This window comes from Diadema antillarum, unplaced genomic scaffold (assembly GCF_040938485.1).
Source record: "Diadema antillarum isolate AM-2024a unplaced genomic scaffold, OU_Dant_1.0 seq00002114_RagTag, whole genome shotgun sequence".
Classification (NCBI taxonomy): Eukaryota; Metazoa; Echinodermata; class Echinoidea; order Diadematoida; family Diadematidae; genus Diadema; species Diadema antillarum.
In genome coordinates this window covers 10,569-29,064 of record NW_027272755.1, presented here as the reverse complement: position 1 = coordinate 29,064, position 18,496 = coordinate 10,569, and the positions used below count along the sequence as shown (strand labels likewise).

General features: G+C 38.4%; 1 protein-coding gene across 1 annotated transcript; it reads right to left on the bottom strand.

Annotated features, from left to right (window-relative positions):
- Positions 1-4,757: 4,757 nt before the first annotated feature.
- On the bottom strand, positions 4,758-17,044 carry LOC139713972 (polycomb group RING finger protein 1-like). Its single transcript, XM_071625699.1, has 8 exons — positions 17,004-17,044; positions 14,335-14,442; positions 13,447-13,549; positions 12,644-12,796; positions 10,747-10,903; positions 9,994-10,132; positions 8,212-8,292; positions 4,758-4,820 (listed from the first exon to the last, which is right to left on the bottom strand). The coding sequence occupies exons 2-8, from the start codon at positions 14,353-14,355 to the stop codon at positions 4,758-4,760; spliced, it is 717 nt and encodes a 238-aa protein (XP_071481800.1). The 5' UTR covers positions 14,356-14,442; positions 17,004-17,044.
- Between the last annotated feature and the right edge of the window lie 1,452 nt (positions 17,045-18,496).

Below are 18,496 nucleotides of genomic sequence, written 5' to 3'. Positions count from 1 at the left end.
TTGAACCCTCATAACATTTCTTCACAATCACTTCCCTAAATCAACTCATTATATGATGAATGGCTTTTTTATATCAACAGATATTTGTGCACATGATGCAAACTTTACTTATCTTTAACAAAATAGAATGTGCATCATGTGCGAGTGGTGGATTGACAGTTCATTTTGATACCAGTTTGTTTAAAAAATAAAAAAACAATGCTAAGTTATACTCACAGCATTTCAAATACACATCTGTTGAAATTATCTCTTTTATAGCAGAACTCACTCTGCTCATGAGTACCTATTTCAAAATAACCATACACTCGTGAAGACATTCAGTCATTGAAATACACATATCTTACACCATCAGTGTAAAATGAACATCACAGTTAGAATAAAAACATTATCACATAAAATACGCTTCTAGCATATCCTAGCAATCTACTACTTATTTCAGACATTCCGAGCATTGACAGTATTACAGTTACTGTTATGCACAGTACATTAGTACTCTTGGCTTGAGATTCAGCTCTCTACAAATGATGAATCCATATCAGTACTTCCAAAACATGATGAAACACTCAGACATCCGCCCATCTAGATAAGATGCCATTCAAAATATTATCATAATCAATATCCCACCTACATGTCAGCAAATAAAGAACAAATTCAAAAGGGTAAACTCTTCTCAAAATAAATGCACATAAATATACAGGGAAAAAGAACTTGCAGATATTTCTACACCTATTGCAACATATAAACCACCACAAAAAGCTGCATTACACATATTGAATGAAAATGAAAAAAAAAAACAACAACAACAACAACAACACCCACCAAACAAACATGTCAACCTGTAAAACCAAAAACATTGATTAGTAGCTATGTCACAAAAGTCCCACAAACTTTTGATGCAAATTGTGAATGAAAAGTATAATTGATGACACAGAGATGTTTCTTAATACTATAAGATTGGTGATGCCATCCTCACCATGCCACTGACATAAAGGATGATAAACATTCAGGAAAGTATGGTTGAAAATGTTAGTTCAGTCTTACACAATAAGATTGGTGATCCCATCCTCACCATGCCACTGACATAAAGGATGATAAACATTCAGTAAAGTACTAGTATGGTTGAAGATGTTAGTTCAGTCTTACACAATAAGATTGGTGATCCCATTCTCACCATGCCACTAACATAAAGGAGGATACCCATTCACTAAAGTGTGGGTAAAGATGTTAGTTCAGTCTTAATACACTGATGGGTACCTGCTAATTATCATAGCAGTCATCATCCCTAGTAAAGATTTCTCAGTTGTTATGCCACCTTGTGTAACCCCTCAAAAGTTGCAGAAGCTTTGCCATTTATATGCTGTAAATTGTGTGCTCTGGTGCATAGTAAATATGATAAATAGCTTGGCTTATTCTTATTTTAGAAAAGATATTGTTTCAAAATATTGAACTTTTAAGACAGTTGGAAATCCATGTTTTGAGGGGTTTTTGGTTTTTGTTTTGTTTTGTTTGCTTTAGAAAATTTCAACTTTCGACTGAAAAGTTACATCAATTGAAAAGTTACAACATCAATGTCTAGTGCAGATAGAAAAATCCACGCGTTAAAAAAATCACTAAAAAAATCTCCACTTTTTAGGTCGCACTGGCAAAGGCCTATCCATGTCTATCCAAATAACAATTCATGCGCAGTGTGAAAAATATCTCTATTTGTACAATGTGGAAAGAGCAATCTTATGAATTTAAAATGCCTCTCCTCTTCAATCAACAAAAAGAAAATGGTAATTTCTATTTAGTGCCATTTGGCACTAATGATAATTTTGATTTAGTGGCGCTGTGGCATAATGGATAAGACTCCCAACTCCCAATCGGAGGACCCGAGTTGATCCTGCCTACTGCTTACATCCTTGGACAAGATGTTTTTACCTACTATGTTCCTCTCGACCCAGGTGTATAAATGGGTACCTGGCAATGCTGGGGTAATGATAATAACAGGGCCCTCTGGTAGAGCAGTGGCAACACTGAAGAGGCTACCCTGGATAAATAAGACCTTTATTATCTATTATCATAAATATGTGCGCTTTTGTGCCATGCATGCAATATGGCTAAATAAAAGCAACAGCAGTTAAAGATATTCATCACACTGTATCTAGAGATGTAGCTATCAGTACCATGCATTGACATTCAATGTTGCAATATTTCTATCTTAAAATTTGGTTCATAAAGTTATCAGCGATACTCTTCAAAGCGCTTTGACGTCACTGCTATGCACATATCAAGATACAGTATTGCTCTGATCACGTTAGTAAGGCAAGATTTCTGTGGATGAAACTGAAAGTCAATGATGAAGTATTTGGTGTGGCAAAAAAACAACAACATAAAACATTTCTTAATGTACATGTTCAGTGTGTAAAACAACACATGTGACTTATTTGAAATGCACAAATGTGAACATGTTCAAAATATCAACCTCATCCTGTTTGCTTCATACAGGGAACTCACAATTAACCCGTCCCATACTGAATTCTGAAATCTCCATAGACTTAATACACAGGCCACCAGGTTCCCAAAGGGAACAGGTTAACTAAACAAATCAAGAAGAGTCATCATCATCATCATGAAATAAAAAAGCTCAAGACAAAATCTTTTTCTTTAAACGTAACTGTAGGAAAGATAGCTTGCAGAGAATGGTAGTCTGTGTGGTGCCATGGTAAAAATCTGAGTACCGTTACTTACAATCCGTGTATCAAACCACGTGTAGTGCACAATCTGTGTACCATACAATATATTATACAATAAAACAAGTAGTCAATGCATTGTAACAGTGTTATTACATTGACAATGGAATGAATGAAATCCTGCATGATACTGCTTTCATGCAAGGAACATTTTATCACAAATCCGCCTCGCAGTCCCATGTTAAACTTGGAACAAACATTTCCTCGAATTTTGTGATCATGGAGAGCTGGAGAATGCATTTTATAGGGGTTTTTGCAATTGTCGAAAACAGTGATATTCACAGTTACTATGGCAATGGAGTATGTGTTTGCAGCTGATTGGTTATTGCCAAGCTGCTGTCATGGCTACTGCAGTCATTCAAAGTTGCAAAATTTCTCTGTAACATGCTCTCATGAAACACACATCCTGGTTCAATGGCCCATTCAGCTGGTTCATATCAGCTTTGAATATCAGTTTTCTTGAATTACTCCAGGGTCAGCAAACTACTCAATAGACCGTTTCAGTAATGTATTCAAATTCTACACTTCTATGTATGCTTTGTTCACAAAAGATTACCACAACAACCACAAAACTTGCCAGAGATTGCCCTACCTAGCAACAACTGATTAATGCTCAGTGAAGTCCTGCCTAAGAAACTAACTGGAGGGAGCATATGAATAAAATGGGTCCATACCATTCTGTAGGAAAAGACACATCCATGAATTTGAATACATTTCAGAAACAATCTATTACTATCAGTCAATGTGCGAAAAATCTTTGTAAGCATATCATTTAAAGAAATGCACATAAAAAAAGCATAATCCAAGAGAGGATTTCATGTCAGTATGTTGGCATCCATATACCGGGAAACCTTGTTTAATGAGGTTGCAAGAACTGCAGATTTTACCTTGTTATCACCAGTATCTCGTTGTAAACACACTAAAAAAACAGAGACCTGAAAAACTGTAACCCAAAATTGGGTTTGCCAATTCACCTTGTTATAAGCAAGCTTGTGATAACGGGGTTTCCCTGTACCACCTACTCATATTTCCTTTGCGATCTTATGCAAAAACAACATTTCAAATCTGAAAGGGGGAAATGAATGCCTGGATGGAACCATGCACTGGTGTTAGGACATGGCTCCACAACAGATGCAACAAGCAAACATGAGATTGCCGATTCCTTTGAGAGGCTTCAATTTCCCCCTTTTTTTTTCTTTCTTCCCCTTCTTCAGAGATATTTTGTACATGCTTTGTTTACATCTTGATGCGAGTCTGTCACATGCAGTGCTTCGTCATGAAAAGAATCTCCTTATCGGTTTGTACGCTTCTCCGTTCAAATGCGGTAGATACACATGGTAGAAGGGCACAAGTCACTTCTGCCACAGATATCGCATTGTTATTTGTTGATGATCAGCACATTTTGCACATTGGTCCATTTTTATCTTCTTCTTTGTCTTCCTTTTTCCTGCATGCATACACACATCACACGTCGGCTCTGGATGTCCGAATCACAGTCACTCAAACTTACTTCATCAAAAGGGGTGCCAGTTATTGCTCATATCACACCCTCACATGTTAGTGCACCGAGTATGATACAAGGAATTTCCAAAATGTTCAAGCATCCAAACCTGCACCATCCAAATCCTGCAGGTCCACCGTCGGAGTGTACACAGCCATTCCCTTCACCTCCACCTTATAATGTCCATCACCAAAAGCAAAAGCCAATCCCATGAAAGTTCCAAACAAAGTCTTTCCACCAACAGAAGGGTTAAAATCAATAATGTCAAAATGATGAGGTCAATGCAGAAATCAATCCTTAGTGGCGATATAGGTGCAAAATATCGGCAGCTGATGCAGTGTTAATCATAAAACGGCTGATAAACAAATTTCCGCGTGCATCAAAGCGTGTCACGGGTATGCTCCTCTTGGCTTGATTGTTGAGTTCACAGCGGTGCGAGATCTCTCGGTCAGCAACAGGCGTCAACAGATCCTCCCACATCCATCAGTGCAGTGCTGCGGGGATGACCGTTCCCAAGGTCTATCTTACTCAGTCTTGCCATTAGCTGTTCCCATGACGATCTGATACTTCAGGACCATCGGAGCTGCCTGCACAGCAAGACAAGGAAAACAAGGAAAAGTAGAAATTACGCGGTGCGTAATATATGTCCCCGCCGGAAGTAGCATTTTGTAGCAAAATGTACAATATAGGTCAAAAATCAAGGTCAAAGGTCAAAGAAGTCTAAGGTCAAAATTCTGTGTAGAAGTTTTGAAGCCCTCACCTAGTGCCATCACATAAAGCAAACGGAATCGAAATCGGGTTAGAAATGGCGAAGGAGTAGCATTTTGTAGCCAATGTACAATATAGGTCAAAAATCAAGGTCAAAGGTCAAAGAAGTCAAAAGTCAAAATTCTGTGTACAAGTTTTGAAGCCCTCACCTAGTGCCATCACATAAAGCAAATGGAATCGAAATCGGTTTAGAAATGGCGAAGGAGTAGCATTTTGTAGCAAAATGTACAATACAGGTCAAAAATCAAGGTCAAAGGTCAAAGAAGTCAAAGGTCAAAATTCTGTGTACAAGTTTTGAAGCCCTCCCCTAGTGCCATCACATAAATCAAACGGAATCGAAATTGGGTTTAATAGAAATGGCGAAGGAGTAGCATTTTGTAGCAAAATGTACAATATAGGTAAAAAATCAAGGTCAAAGGTCAAAGAAGTCAAAGGTCAAAATTCTGTGTACAAGTTTTGAAGCCCTCACCTAGTGCCATCACATAAGGCAAACGGAATCGAAATCGGGTTAGAAATGGCGAAGGAGTAGCATTTTGTAGCCAATGTACAATATAGGTCAAAAATCAAGGTCAAAGGTCAAAGAAGTCAAAGGTCAAAATTCTGTGTACAAGTTTTGAAGCCCTCACCTAGTGCCATCACATAAAGCAAACGGAATCGAAATCGGATTAGAAATGGCGAAGGAGTAGCATTTTGTAGCAAAATGTATAATATAGGTCAAAGGTCAAGGTCAAAGGTTACAACTGAAATTCTGTGTAGAAGTTTCAAAGCTCCCATGTAGTGCTATCATATAAAGTAAACAGAATCAAAATTGGCTCATAAATGACAGAGAAGTAGCAAATTGAACATTTTGATTACACATGGATGCACACACAGACACACGGACACACACATGGACACACACACGTACGGAGCCCGTTTCATAATCCCCTGCTCGAACTCGTTCGGCGGGGACAAATAAAAATAAGAATGAATGGGAAAGAAAATCCAAGAGACATCGCTGTCTACATCACTATGTACAAAATACAAAATTTTTTTCTCTTTTTTTTTGTGACACTACTGAAAACACATGTGAATACACCTCATGAACATCTAACCCTTACTATTTGGACAGTGTGTACAATGTTTGGCCTTTTCTATGCCAATTGGCACTCAAAGTACACACAAAGGCTCAAACTTGTCAATTTTTGGGGGCAAGCATACCCTAAAACGAGGAATGTTCGCATGCATTTTAATTCTGCAAATTTCGCGAGAGCCAAGATTCACGAAATTAAAATGCACGCATAAGTTCTTATATATATTACACTATATGCATTGAATGCCAGTGGCAATTCGCGAAAATTTCATGCCGCAAATATATCGTGTTTTACAGTACGTGTACTACAATATGTCTTTTGCCTCATCTAGGTGGTAAGTCATATACCCTCCCCCCCCCCCCCAATTAAAAACCAAAACAATCACACAGACACACACACATTCCACGTCTCACATAGTGATGCTATTTGTCACACTTTATGAAGGCCAAGTTACCTTGCACCTCCACTTTCACTTTCCCTAACAGCACACTCTACATCTCATGATTAGATGAGGACATGTGACAAAGCAAGATGATAGATGCAGTCCCTCTACTATTTATCAGCAAATCAAAATCACCTCAAAATGGCCTGATCTAGATCTGGATCTGGATGAATACGCTGAAAAACTCTAGATAGAGTATCACTCAGCACTGTAGTGTGATGTGCAGCTAATCACAATGGAGGTGACGCTGGAGCACTTCTTTAAATTAGTCAAATTTATGAGTCTGTTTTACATTTCTCGGCAGATTATTCCAATCCTTCGCTGTTCTATGGAAGAAGGAGTTGGCAAAAGCATTTGAAGAACCGTGTAAAGTAGAATAATTATCAGGAAGATAACTTCGGAAGATATTTGGCATTTCTCTAGGGCCTGTAGATTGAAGACATACAGGCTTCTTTGTAGTAGCAGTCTGCGTCACATCCACTTTGTAAACATTTGCAAAAAGTAAACATTTACAAAAGTAAACTTTTCTTGTTGTTGTAAGTTACATATACTAATGCGCGCAGGTTTAGATGTGTGTAGTATGTTCAATATGTTATTCTTCTTTTTGGTTTGAATGTAACTTGTCAGTATGCTTGCATGATAATGTGAGTGTAAAATGGATAAGAGTTATTGTAAAGCACACAGGGTATAATGACTTGTTATATGCACTGTAGAAGCTCAAATATTATCATTATTTGTTTATGGAAGAAAATGGCTGCAATGTACAGTAGCTTTTAGTGTACTGTCCAACTAAATTCTAATTTGCTCCATGATGAAGGGTGACAACATGGAGCAAACACAGTCTTGGAGAGGCAGCAGTGTAATCCTGATGTTCTTCTGCTTTTCTCCAAGCAACTTAGCAAATGATCTAGGGATCAATGTCATAGACAAGTTGCTGGTATATATCTTTAAAGATCACTGCACCTGTGTACTCAACACTGCCCCCATTCTCTCATCTCTGCACCAGCTCAAAACCCACCAAAAAAAGTTGCAGACTAGGGTTCTCTGTAATGCACCAAAATATGTCATTTTGGTTGACTGACTTAAATGTTTACAGTTTGTCTAATCTCTGAAAGTAATCTTTCCTCTACCTACTGTCAAAATTTGGTGGCTTTAAACAAAACCGAAATTGAGATATTGGCAGTTTTTCTGGACCATATTTTTTCAAACAGGCACTGCTTTTACTGGGAAATAGAACAAATTTTCATTGATACTTCTGCACAGCATGCCTGAGTGACCCTAATCTTTAAATGCTCTACTCCTAACCTCATAATTCTCTCTTGTTTCAATCACTTTTTGAATGAAGTTATATATCACTTTAAAGCTTAGAGCTTACTCTTTTAAACTATGTAGTAAAGTGAAAATAAATTTTGGCCCACTTTTTGTGGGTTTTGAGCTGGGAGGTCACATTTACAACTGAGGCAGGAATCAACTATCACTGAATACATGGAATGTTGCAGTAGCCACAACCACAAAACATTCACCTTTTACAGTGGACTCCCATTATAACAAATTCCTCGGGGCCGGCAATTTTCTTTCGCTATAACCGAACAAATAAACAATAAAGAACAAAGAGCGGATAATTTTGCGGCCTGAATTTTTACTTCATTACTGGAATTTATGATACCACTGTAATTCGTCAATATTTTGTTTTACCTTTTCCTTCCAGTGTGAAACCCAGACATATTTCATGGGTTCCTCCTCATACAGCTCTTCATCCTCACAGTAGAGAATAATCTGGATGGTGACAGTGGGAAAGAACATGAAAAAAAAAATGATAGCTCAAAAAAGGGTGACAAAATTATCCTGCAAATGCAGTAACATCAAATGAGTTTAGGTAACCAAATTATTTTCTTTAACTTAATAAGTATACAGTCAACCTGTCTGTAGCGGCCACTCAAGGGAGGTGAAAGAGTGGCCACTATAGACAGGTTCTCCAACATTCATGTTGATCATGCTACTGCACACTTGCATGCATACAGAAAAAAAAAAGAAAGCTTTCCATTACTTTCCTTACTATGCCCAAAGTGGCAGGTGATGCAGCAGTGGCGATCAGTAAAACTATTACATCATGCATAACAAGCACTGCTGAAAGGAACTAGAAATGTCGCTATGGCGACTGGTATGCCTCCGCCATAATGCACGATTCTCCTAATAGGTCTATAGTACATGTGGACAATGTGTGATTACATTTTCACAAAATTGGTAAAATATTAAAATGACATGTTTGTCACAAATGTATCAAACGTTTACCTTCCTTGACCTATGTTTAATTGGATGAATAGGAGAGCATGTACTTTAACTTCCGACTTTGACCCTTTCATAAGTTTACGCACTTGAGTTATTTTCAAGGTATGGAGAAAAAGTGCAATTTCTGTATTGAACAGTAAATTGTTATCATTTTCATCTGGCCTTTGATTCATAAGAGAATCACTGTCAGGCAGAACATACATAAATATGTACTAAGTTTAAAGATTACTTGAGCCGCTTCCGAGATATGGAGAAAGTAGTAAGTTCAGCACTTTCACTTGATCTTTGACCTTTTGACCTTTGACCTTCTTGGCAAAAAAAAAAAAAATCCCAGAGAATCTCTAGTGGGTAATATACATGCATACATTAAGTTTAAAAAAAATAATCCTGCTGGCATTGCATAAATATAAGGAAAATAGTAAAATTTCGAAGTATTGCCCTTGACCTTTGACCCCTGACCCCATGAACCCCAAATTCCCTAGCTAACTACTGCCAGTCAGTACATGCATGTATACTTTGTTCCATAAAGATACTTTGAACAATTTCCAAGATACAGAGAAAAAAATGAAATTTTAACATTTTACTTGACCTTTTGACCTTTGACCTTTTGACCTCATGACCCCAAACTTTCACCAAAGAATCTTAATTGGGTAATACATGTATACACTAAGTTTCAAGAAAATATCTTCAGGCATTGCATAGATATGGGGGAAATAGTGCAATTTTAAGCATTTGACCTTGACCTTTTGACCTTTGACCTTGAGCATGTGCACCCAAAAGTTGATAGGCACAACTTCACCCCCTAATACACATACATGCCAAGTTTCATTAGGATACCTCAAAAGGTTTTGATAGTTACCCTGTCCACAAAATTCATTACGGACGGACGGAAGGACGGACGGACGGACGGACGGACAACCCGAAAACATAATGCCTCCGGCACCACTTCGTGGCGGAGGCATAAAAACACGCTAAATTATTGGCTTGGAAATGGCACCATATGTGTCTGTGGCTGCTATATACAGCTGAAAATCTATCATGGATACAATATTGCTGTCTGCCATGCACTGGGTCTTCAACATGGCTTTTCTCGGGGGGGGGGGGGGGGGGGGGTAAATGACCATATAGAGCAGGTGGCCATTATAGAGAAGTGGCTGCTATTCAAGACAGGTTTGACTGTGTCCATACCTCTGAGTCATTGGAGATATTCAGCTTCTTCATGAGGAGCTTCTGCAGGTGGTAGACACAGGTGCGGACCGAGCAGCGGATGTACTTCTTGTTCAGCTGGGTGATGGGTACCTCTTGGTCATCCACTACTGGAGAACTCCTGTTGGGTTTGATTAAAAAAGAGAAATTTAATAAAGATTTGATATCCTAAATTTATTTAAATGGAGAAAGTTAAACCTTGCTCTTTGAGTTTTCAAACAGCAATGTCCTGCTTTTTCTTGAGGCTGAAATATGTCCCTAAACAAGGTTTTCCAGATTGGAGTTGAAAGCAAAATACCGCTCTTTGTTCAACTTACTTTCACTCAACTTGTGTGAAACCAGGGCTTCACACTAACCCATTTTTTTTCTACTGGTCTAACCTGTCTGTCGGACAAGTAAGTACCCAGTTTTTCGCTGGTCAATTCCTGAAAAAGTTACTGGTCTGACAGTGATTTTTACTGGTCAGTGACCGTCTGACCAGTGCCAGTGTGCAGCGCTGGTAAAACAACCACATTAAAACCTTTGCCTGTTCATTGGTAGTTTGACACCTTAACAAGTAGACCATCATGATTCTAACAAGCATTGTAATGAAGCTAACCAAATTTGATGACTGAGGTATCAATTTCAGCTGTACAGAAGAATTCAGAGTTGTAAGTAGGAGGCAAACATACAGTGATTACATCAGTTTTGCCACAAACACACACAATGTATGCACAGACGGGCAAATCATCTTACCCACTATACTCCAGGCACAACGACACCTGCTCATCATTCTTGTAGAAGTGACCACCAGTGGGGTCAAGCTTGCCACTGAAAGATTTCTGCTGCACCTTGCTCTGCACCTTGTCCAGGCCACGGGACTTGTAGAACTCCATCTTTCTCTTCTCCTCAGCTGGAATATGAAAGATGTGGCAAAAAAGAAAATAATAATAATAACGATAACTAGAAAAGCACTCAGAGAGTACAGACCTTCGCCTAGCCAGCAATTCATTTAATTTCCAAAATAAAAGCCTTTTGTTTACGTCATTGCATGGTGCCTTGCCCGAGCAGAGCACGCGCTTTAGACCGTGTACGTAAACCTCCAATACATGCAGCTTGAACCCCAAGTTTGTTGACCTTATATGCCAAAAGATGAAAGATCCTTAAAAAATTCATGAAAATTCCAAGATCATTACCAAAATTGAATGACATGTTCACTGTGTCAATATCGAGTTTTGATGCAAGTTTCATTTTAATCTGTACACAACTTTTTGAGTCATTTTGCAAACAGACAAACCAATGTTGATGATCACTTAAAGGGGCATAGTCCCGGTAGTGTAGAGGGCGCTGTTGATGATACTGCCGATCACCGTTAGCATTGATACGAAGATTACCGAAGTTGAGCTGTCATCAAGAGTAAAGTGCGTAGGTGTTGCTAAGTAACGTTGCCTTCGTTGTCTTCTCTGCGCATTGCGCAGTCTGTAGTAATGCCAGGGTGCGCGCATATGTGCTTGTTATTACGACATCACAAAAGAAGTGTGCTAAAGCTGTCATCCCCCTCAGCCGAATCATGAGCCGAACTGTGATCGGACCACTGACTACAGTGGATCGAACTTCTTCGGACTCGGGGAAGTGGGCCAAAGCGTAAGCGCTAAAGAGGAGTCGATAGCGTAGGTCTCTATAGGAAACTTGCGCCGTGCGCCCGCATACGCATTTGACTAAAACATCGGGACCATGCACCTTTAACTTCCTCCTTCCTTGACTGACGTAATAATGATGGCTAGCACCACTTCCACTTGCAACAATGGGAAAAAAAATGTGGAAGAGGCACTGACAAGAACATATTCTTTGAGATACACAGGACATTGCAGGAAGGAGTATTAAATCCAAATTGATTATTCTTGTGTCCAGTTGTTTTTATTGCAGCTGACCAATAACTGCCCTTCATTGATATTTGTAAATGAACACTGAAAAATCAGTGTTTATTTCATGTCGATATAGGGCAATAAGTCAATTAGTTGCAATTTTGAATCTGTTCTGCAAGATTGACTATGCTGCAGGCACAAGCCTTTAGAACACAGGATTTGTTGAATTTACCAAGCATAAAACAAAACTCAATGATCCACTAAAAGATTATTACCTCCGCCAAGGAAGGAGGTTATGTTTTCGTTTGTAAGAAAGGCAAGTTGTGACAGTCAAGGGGCAATGGTGAGCTGGAAGTTGAAGTTGCAAGATTATTCAGTGTTTTAGTAGAAGCCACAATTTAAAAAAAAAAAAATCATATCTGCTGATCTGTATCAAAATTAACAAACATGTCTGAAAAAGGGACTAGTGGGACTCTAACCCGGTAGTGTCGCTGGTAGTGTCACTGGTAGGTGGTAGTGTTGCTGCCCGGAAAGCAGTAGATGACAGGTTCGAGTCCCACTGGTTCATTTTTCCGACATGTTTGTCAATTTACAGATCAGCAGTTGCGATCTGAACAAATTTAATCTGCAGAGGGAGACAAATTGAAGAAACTCACACCTCTTTTTTCAAAGATTATATACACCAAGTGTTACTGTAAACCTCTCTCCCTTGCTGAATAATCCCTGTTTGTTTACATCGATGAAGGGCAATTTGTCGATCAATTGCGAAAAAGATACCAGGTACTCACTTTCAAACAGTTTGGGAACTAGCTTGAAGACAACGTCTTGCATCGTCCGGTCCGGCCGGAGGTTCAAGAGTGGCTGGGTCTCATGGATCTTGAGATTGCACATGGGACACAGCTTGGAGGTCTGGAGGTACTTGACGATGCAGCTCTTGCAAACTGTGCTCCCAGGCAATGAAAGCAGTGTGGAAAAGAATGAACATCAAGACCACAAAAAGACAATATGTACAGAGGGGATCTTAGGAGCAGTGGGTAGGGCCAGGTGGGAGGGGCGAGTTTAATCCTAACAATTGAAGTATGTACATGACAAGGACTTTACAACATGCATCTTGTAAACTATACAGTTTCATTCATATCATATCAAGTGTTTAAATGCCTGTATCTTGTAAACCATAAAGTTTCATTCATATCATATCAAGTGCTTAAATGAACAAGGAGGAAACAGTTGTTTGGCCATTGAAATATACCAAAAAGAGTAGAATTCATAAATGTTTTTCTTTCCAAAAGAATTTATACAGTAGCATTTGACAAGGACATTTTTACACAAAATCACAAATACAATAGGGATTGTTCATTGCACACTGCAGCTTCACAGGTTAATACTTAACTATTGTCCTACAGATGCACAAGGAACAATGTGTAACTGTTAATTGACAGCACTTTACTGATTTGTTGTTGTTGTTGTTGTTGTTGTTGTTGTTGTTGTTGTTGTTGTTGTTGTTGTTGTTGTTAAGACATTATAGGCTAACACTGGCATAGATACCTCACAGTAGAGAGATAAAAATGAAAAGCATGCCCCTCCTACTCACAGGTATGCAGACACTCAGTCACGGTTGTGGCATCAATGAAGTATCCTGCACAGAGGATGCACACAATGTGCTGGTTCAAGTCACAAATTTTAACCTTGAGGTCCTAGGTATTGGGAGAAGTTTCAAGGGAGAAGAATAGCACATATCAAATGTTACTAATGAACAGATAAAAAGAATGTCTTACAACAATCACATAAATAAACATGGATTGAAATTCATGAAATTAATCAACACAGTAAAACGAAGAAATATCAATTATATAGTTGATCATCATCACATTGATTGCAACAACAAAAAAAGTAAGTTAAGTTTAGTAAAATTAAACATAATGTGAAGCTACTCTACATGTGCACAAGGATCACAATCTGGTAAAAGTACTTGGGGAAAGGTATACTGTAAGACCAGACATTTTTGAGTCCATGAAACTTTCCCAAATTTTGTAAGAAGCCAAGATTGGCATAAGTAAAATGTATGCAAAATTTGAACAAATCTCTGTACAGCTGTATCTTTAATAGTACATGAAGTGCACTGGCAATTTTTTGATGATCTGCTATTTGCAAAAGTTTTATGCTGTGAATGTTTCTGGATTCAGTTCTGGAAGTTGAAATTATACTTTGTACTTGTAACCAACATGGCTGCGCTGACAACATGTGTGAGGAGGAATGATTTTGGATGCACATGAAAATCCCATAAGTTCTAGATTTTCAAATGAGAAAAGAGACCCAAGACCTCTAGCTGCCTTAAATGGTAAGTCCTAGTGAGTAGGACCAGGTTCTTTACCTACCTGGACCATATGCGAAAGAATCTGTTAGATATCAAGTGTGCATTATCCTTCATTATTCATTATGGGTACGGTATATTCAAGTTAAAAAAATATTGGGGACTTACATCACTCACAGCTCCGTTCATACTGAAACACCTGTTTCCCAACAAAACCACTCTATCCCACCGGAGGAAGACATGGAAGTTATGTAGGTGCTGCCATACTCGACCTACCTGTAGGCAAAGGAAGAAGAAGGAAAAAAAAAAGAAGATGAAGGAGGAATTGATTTATGTGTACTAAAACTTTTAAATGTAAGCTGATAATCAATAGCTAAAATTTATTTTAAAAATGTAGAAAACCCCTAACTGTTACTGTACTTCAATTCAGTGTCAGTGTCAGTGATACACAGGTAGATAGACCTAATTTTTTTAATTAAATTTATTGTAGCAAAAAAAGCTGCTGAAAACTGCTTATCCAATGAAGGCGAGCCAATGAAGTAAAATGGAGTCAAAAGGGGCCTGAGCTTTCGATCCTAGCAGAATCTTCGTCAGAGGCAAAATGACAAACAGGCAGGGAAAGCAATCACATATAAGGACTTCACACAACAAGAACAGACAGGGACAGGCTGGGTACACAAAACAAAGAAAACAAAGGAGAGGGTGGGAAGTCATGGGCAAGGAGCCCAACAGGTAAAGGGAGGGGATTAGAGCGAGCAGGAGGGTGGACAGACAAAAGGCAGAGGAGAGCGGACAGACAAAAGGCGGAGGAGGGTCAGTAATGATCATGAGGATCAAGGAGGCAACCATTGAAGGAAAGGATGAATAGGGAGGCAACATCAAAGAAGATAAGGAACACCAGAAGGGCAATTCCGCAGTTAGGTGGACATGACATGGATAAAAGAAATGTGCCTCTTTATCTTACTCTTTAATCTAGGTATCAACTAATGCCATGGATGTTCACCAATCATTAAGGTCTTTCAAATTCAGTAGATTTTATCTTTCGTATTGATTGATTTCGCGAGATCTAAAACCATCATTTAAAATGTACATGTGGGACTGGAGATGCTGAAATTCACTTAAATGAAATTACAGTGGGTTCCTTTGAAATTTTTTCCTCAAAGTTTTGCTAAAGGGTAAAAGATAAATACATTTAAATACTCCAGAAGTCATGTGACATTTTGTCAATTACAAAAGGGTGAAATGACCTGCGGAATTACTCCGGACAAATGTAACGTTACTAACCGTAACGTTACTAACCATGCTTTTGGGGGTCTAGCTAAGAAATTATTGGGCGAACTGCTAAAAAACATTGTGTGAACATTTGTCATGATGCAATAATTGAAATTAATGCAACACTTTGTTTGAAGTAACTTGAATTTTTGCACACTTTTTGTTACAAGACATTGATTTTTTTGTCATGTCCTTTTTTCGTAACGTTACTAACCAGCCCTTTAAGTTGTCATAGCAATGCTATTATTTATTGGATTGTATTCATTCTTTTCTGTATCATAAACCTGGGAATGATGAACATGTTTTTGACATAATTTTGGCTTGAAATGAATAAATGGTAATTTAATAGTTAAAACAAATATCTAAATTTGTTCAAATGTAACGTTACTAACCGCGGAATTGCCCAGAAGGATATGGAAAGGGAAAGAGTGAAAAAAGCAACAGCAAGGGAAGGGGGGGGGGGGGGGGGGGGGGCTGAACAAACAGGGAGCCCAAAAGGTGTACCAGGAGGAGGCAACAAAAGGAAGTAATCAAACATATCAAAGTATATACACATATAGTAATGGCAAAAGTGACAATGGAATAACAGTAATGAAAATTTTTTTTCATTACTGTTATTCCATTGTCACTTTTGCCATTACTATATGTGTATATACTTTGATATGTTTGATTACTTCCTTTTGTTGCCTCCTCCTGGTACACCTTTAGGGCTCCCTGTTTGTTCAGCCCCCCCCCCCCCCCCCTTCCCTTGCTGTTGCTTTTTTCACTCTTTCCCTTTCCATATCCTTCTGGTGTTCCTTATCTTCTTTGATGTTGCCTCCCTATTCATCCTTTCCTTCAATGGTTGCCTCCTTGATCCTCATGATCATTACTGACCCTCCTCCGCCTTTTGTCTGTCCGCTCTCCTCTGCCTTTTGTCTGTCCACCCTCCTGCTCGCTCTAATCCCCTCCCTTTACCTGTTGGGCTCCTTGCCCATGACTTCCCACCCTCTCCTTTGTTTTCTTTGTTTTGTGTACCCAGCCTGTCCCTGTCTGTTCTTGTTGTGTGAAGTCCTTATATGTGATTGCTTTCCCTGCCTGTTTGTCATTTTGCCTCTGACGAAGATTCTGCTAGGATCGAAAGCTCAGGCCCCTTTTGACTCCAATTAAATTTATTGGTACATGTCATTATGATTATATGAGTCATTACATAGTACATTGTACCTCAACTTTCGTATGCACTCTTGAACTCTTCTCACCGTCGCTTCTCCCTGGAACTTGCCTTATTTCCTTATTTGTATGATGACGTAAATTTAGACATCTAAATTTTACAATTAATTTACAGTGATACAGTGACAGTGACTGAGTGAGTGTGCAGCGTGCAGCGATAGACTGTAAATCCCGTCGCCCACACACGTATCTCAATATGTGGGACCAAATTGACCGAACGTGAACACAAACGAGTCAACTACCACCATCCTGAATCGAAAAACGAGAAAATAATAATTGTATTACAGTGAACTTCACTTATTGGGCAATGATGATCGGATTTCCTTCTATATTAGTAAAATATTTGGTAGACTTACGCAAATAATGAACACAGAGTAAAGCAGGAATACCAAGCGTGTGAAGCCGAATATCAAGTATTATTAGCCTTGTGTCCATTCGTCGTATAAATGTTTTGTGACTTGCATCACAGATCGCTTATAGGACAGAACAATGTATTCCTTGGTATGGTATGGTATGGTATTTATTTCCGTATAAAAATAAAAAAACGGGTGGATTGCCCATATTCAGCGTTGCCAACATGGCAACGCTGTTCTTCCATGGGGTCCACATACAATGAGTACAATATTTATGGACACGTACAAAACAAATTATACAGACATGCAGGTGGAAACACATACAGTAAAAATGGGAGAGAGAAAAAAGAACAACCGATAACAGAAAAATCTTAAAGGCAATTAGATATAACAATGACCAAATCAGAATATGTTTAGATATAAAATGGAGTGTTTATCAATAAAAAACTGAGATGAATCATGGAATTTATTGAATAATTTTGTATTCAGCACTGTGAAAATATGATAAACATGACACTGCTCTGTTTGTAGACTTTTTGTTCTTTACTCGATTTCCAGGCGAAATCTCAATTCTTCTCACACACTTTTTGACTTTGCACTCTAATTTCTAACAAAACAGAAAGTTATAGAGACTAAGATTGTTCTCTCATTCCACATTATGTTAGTAAACAATGGAAGGCATGCCCAATCGTTGATTCAGCGAGTAAGTTCAGAGATCAGCATCATTTTGTGACAATCATTTTTCTGAGCAATATATCTCTTAGCTTCTCTTCATTATCTGAGAAGAAGGGCGTACAGTCGTTCATCTCGATCATGCATATTGGTCAGGTTGTTCAAAAGACCAATCTAAACAATTTAAACATGTGTTGTTTTGTATGTTGCTGTTGTTGTTTTGATTGGGGCCATGCAGCTATAATTTGTATGAGAAATTTGTATCATAAAACAAACATTCTGACTGGCTGAACAGCACCTAGAGAGCTCAGCGAAGTAGGCCTATGGTTGTTTTTGTTATGCAAGGAGTTTTTTGTTTGTTTGTTTGGTGTTGTTGTTGTTTTTTTTGGGGGGGCGGTTAAATTGAGGATAGTCACATCACACTCTTGAACTTAAAGTTAATTTATTAATCCTTACATTATTATACTGTACCACTGGTCATTTCTACAACAAAAAAAAAAATCTTTATTCATTTCTTTCAAATAATTCAATAACAAATCAGTCATATAGCTGATCAATTGCATTCTCTATCTATATTCATAACAACCTGTTTTGAAAGTTCTAGTACCACTAATATGCAATAACAATGAAAACACATAAAACATGCATCACCAGGAATTTACAAAGAAAAAGAAAAAGGAAACCAGCTAAAACTTGACCTGTAGGCCTACCCTCCCCCAGTTCCCAATAAAGACACACACTCACACATCCACTTAATACCCAATTCACACCAAAACACACTTTTGAACACTGAATGCACATCCCCGCAGCCTCAATCACTAAAT

Bases quoted from the DNA above. Each gene is read 5' to 3' on its own strand.
- LOC139713972 (XM_071625699.1), bottom strand. From the start codon at position 14,355: ATGAACGGAGCTGTGAGTGAT. The intron at 12,797-13,446 runs GTGAGTAGGAGG...CTGGGAGCACAG, and splicing joins GACTGAGTGTCTGCATACCT to TTTGCAAGAGCTGCATCGTC. The intron at 4,821-8,211 runs GTAAAACAAAAT...CTTGCTGTGCAG, and splicing joins TTTCACACTGGAAGGAAAAG to GCAGCTCCGATGGTCCTGAA.